The sequence below is a fragment of the Protobothrops mucrosquamatus genome, unplaced genomic scaffold, assembly GCF_001527695.2.
Source record: "Protobothrops mucrosquamatus isolate PMUCROS unplaced genomic scaffold, P.Mucros_1.0 scaffold_307, whole genome shotgun sequence".
Taxonomy (NCBI): domain Eukaryota; kingdom Metazoa; phylum Chordata; class Lepidosauria; order Squamata; family Viperidae; genus Protobothrops; species Protobothrops mucrosquamatus.
The window spans coordinates 870,626-873,689 of record NW_015386383.1 but is presented as its reverse complement, the minus strand read 5'-3'; the positions used below and the strand labels follow the sequence as shown (position 1 = coordinate 873,689).

The 3,064-nt window shown below is 43.9% G+C and overlaps 1 protein-coding gene across 1 annotated transcript in view; it reads left to right on the top strand.

Annotated features, from left to right (window-relative positions):
* The window catches only part of FBXO34 (F-box protein 34), a 4,933-nt gene extending 1,869 nt beyond the window's left edge, over positions 1-3,064 (top strand). Inside the window, exon 2 of the mRNA XM_015832136.1 lies at positions 337-3,064. Within this exon, the coding sequence (XP_015687622.1) occupies positions 337-2,452 (2,116 nt within the window). The 3' untranslated portion in view covers positions 2,453-3,064. The remainder of the gene's footprint in view (positions 1-336) is intronic.

Sequence of the window (3,064 nt, the reverse complement as noted above, 5' to 3'; positions counted from 1 at the left end):
GTCTATTCCTTTTACAAAAGTATATTAGGTGCCTTATTACCTGCTGAAATCTTAACAGATATATTATATTGGTAATTTGAGAAAATTATGCTACCAGTTTTCATGCTGGCAGCTTTCCATTACACAGAGTTGAAAAAAAGAAAGAATTTGGGGTACCTGAGGGCCTTTCCATGTGGTTTATCCATCCCCAATACAGTGATTTGCACTTGCAGCCCAACCCACAATGTAATATTCCAAAGTTCATAGAGCAGTTTTAATCCTTAAATTCATATTTACCCTTAAATCAGCAATTTTTTTAAAGTGTATCTTTTCTTTCTTACTCCCTTTCCTCTCCAGAATATCTGGAATGCACTTAAAGCCCTATCTCAAGTTACAGAAGAAAGAGAGATCTTTTGAAATAAGCCTGGACTCTCCACGAAGCCCACCCATGAGCGAGCAGAGATTAGCGAAAGACGAAAAAACTAGGAACCCCAAACCAAAATGTTTACCCAATCCGCCTCTTTGGAAACCATTGGGGAACCTCTCGACCAATACACCCTATAGTAGGAACAGCAACCAAAGCCATGTGGAAGCACCCAGGGTCAAAGAGAAGAGAGCTACCCCGCCTGCCTCCATCCATCAGGGGGAAGAGGAAGAGGGACTGCTGGATATCTGGGCGGTTGTAAAGCCTGGGAACACAAAAGAGAAAATAGCCTTTTTTGCAGCCCAGCTATGTAGTGAGGCCCGAATATTTTCCATGAAGAACAAAAGCACTTGGGACATAGATGGGCGAGCAACCAAACGCCGGAAAAAGTCACTAGATATCAAAAAGGCCAAGATCCACTTGGAAAGGATGAGAGAGGCCAATGCGAGGTGCTACCAGCCCGAGCCATTTGCCTGTGGCATTGAGCACTGCTCCGTACATAATGTGAATGATGGTGGTGAAGGGGGGTTCCCTGTTCGACCGTTATCAGTGGTTGAGATGGTTGCTTTCCTGGAGCAAAGAGCAAGTGTTTTGCTGGCCAGTTGCACCAGAAACTGTCCCAGTGCCTCTGCTGTGCCCAGGTTTGCCGGGCAACCTAAGGCTGCTCCTTGTGCTCCTGGGTTCTTTTCTGACTTCAGGGCTTGCGAGGTTCCATCTGAAAAGCCACCCTGTGGCAGTCACAGTATAGAGCAGCAGGCTGAGCCAGTGCGTGTCTTGGAGATGGTTGCAAAGCTTGAATCGGAGTGCCTGAGGCGCCAAAGTGAACGTGAAGCAGGGAGCTTGTCTAGAAATAGTAGCTTCCGGCGGAATGTAGGGCGAGTGCTCCTGGCAAGTGGAATACTACAAGAGAACGAGTCTGACAAGGTATCATCTCTGGTCCTCCACCAAGAAGAATGTAATGATGAGAAGGTGGGGTGGGGATCAAAGCACAATGACTCTGTGGAAGATTGTTTATGCGAAGGTCCCTCTTCTGGCCAGTCTTCCTTTGATGATTCTCTTGAAGGCAACCATGATCTTAAGCATGGGCAAGGAACCATATCCGTCAACTGGTATAATTCTCAAAACACCACTGAGTCACATCCCTCTAAGTATTCAGAAGCTGTTCAGACATCTCCACATTTCTTATATAACAAATCTTCATCAACTGAACGTACACCAAAAGAATCCGTAGATGTTCCTAATTTGAATTCAAATGTGAGAGTGAGTGAATCCTTGAATATTAGCATATCTGTCAGCAAGATAGATCAGAATTGCAAAAAAACCCTGTCTTCTGATTTGAGCTTTGGTGAAGATTCTCTTCCAGGAAGACTTTTCTTGCTATTATCCAAATGTGAAATCTCCCAAGAGTGCCTGCAGTCAGTGGAGACTCCTACGCAGGAATGTCCAGCAGGGACCCAAGGAAAGGAAGCTTCCTCTGCTGACCAAGTTTGTATGAGAAGCCATGTTTCAGGTGACTGCCCTGATGTTTCCTCAGAGAACGCACTGCAGATCCTTGACTCATCTCATCTAAAGAGGCAAAGGTCTCATGACTTTTTGGAAACCAGGTTTAAGATCCAGCAACTTTTGGAGCCCCAGCAATATCTGGTCTTCCTGCCCCACCACATTATGGTGAAGATATTTGGCTTATTGCCCACCAAGAGTCTGGTGGCACTCAAATGCACTTGTGGATATTTCAAATTTATCATTGAGTACTACAATGTCAGGCCAGCAGATTCACGCTGGGTTCGTGATCCACGCTACAGAGAAGACCCTTGCAAACAGTGCAAAAAGAAGTACGCCAAGGGCGACGTCTCGTTATGTCGGTGGCACCCCAAGCCCTATTGCCAAGCTTTACCTTACGGGCCCGGGTACTGGATGTGTTGTCACAGATCCCAAAAGAATGTCCCCGGATGCAAGTTAGGCCTCCATGACAATCATTGGGTCCCCGCCTGCCATAACCTTAATCGTGCGATTCACAAGAAATCCAGGGAAATAGATGAGGACTGTTAGCACATTCTGCACATCTTTTGGGAGCCTCAATCATGGGTAGGAGGAGAATTCCATGCCTTGTGATGTTTACACTGTATGTAGTTGTTGGGTGGTTTTTCTTTATTTTTCCACAGGGCTACGAAACTGCACATACTTTAAATCACAAAGGCCTTTTTACCTTTTAGAGAAAAGATTGTGTTTAGCCCACCCGTGTACATAAAGTGCTCTAGAATAGCTTCATCTTGGGTGTCTGACAGCCGGTTGACCAACATCAAAGTGCTGCAACGCAGTACCTCAGTGTTTGCGGCTACAAGTCCTGTGTTTTAAAAGTGTCTCGTTTTCAAATCTGTATATCATGTATAAAATATACATTTATATATATAAATATATATAAATATATATTAACATTGTTTCTGAAAGGAAACTCTAAATATGTAAAAAATCAATCTTCAAAAAGGATGGTTTAACTGGACAACCTTAAAACGACTAGAACACATTTGCGGTAGGTTATATTTGAGGGTGGTAGCAGGAAAAAGAAGATTGTTGTTATATAACAAGAGAGCTCTGGTCTATTGCATCCACCTTATCTTGGGTTTTTTTTTTACTTAATAAAATGTGCATTCTAAATCTGTC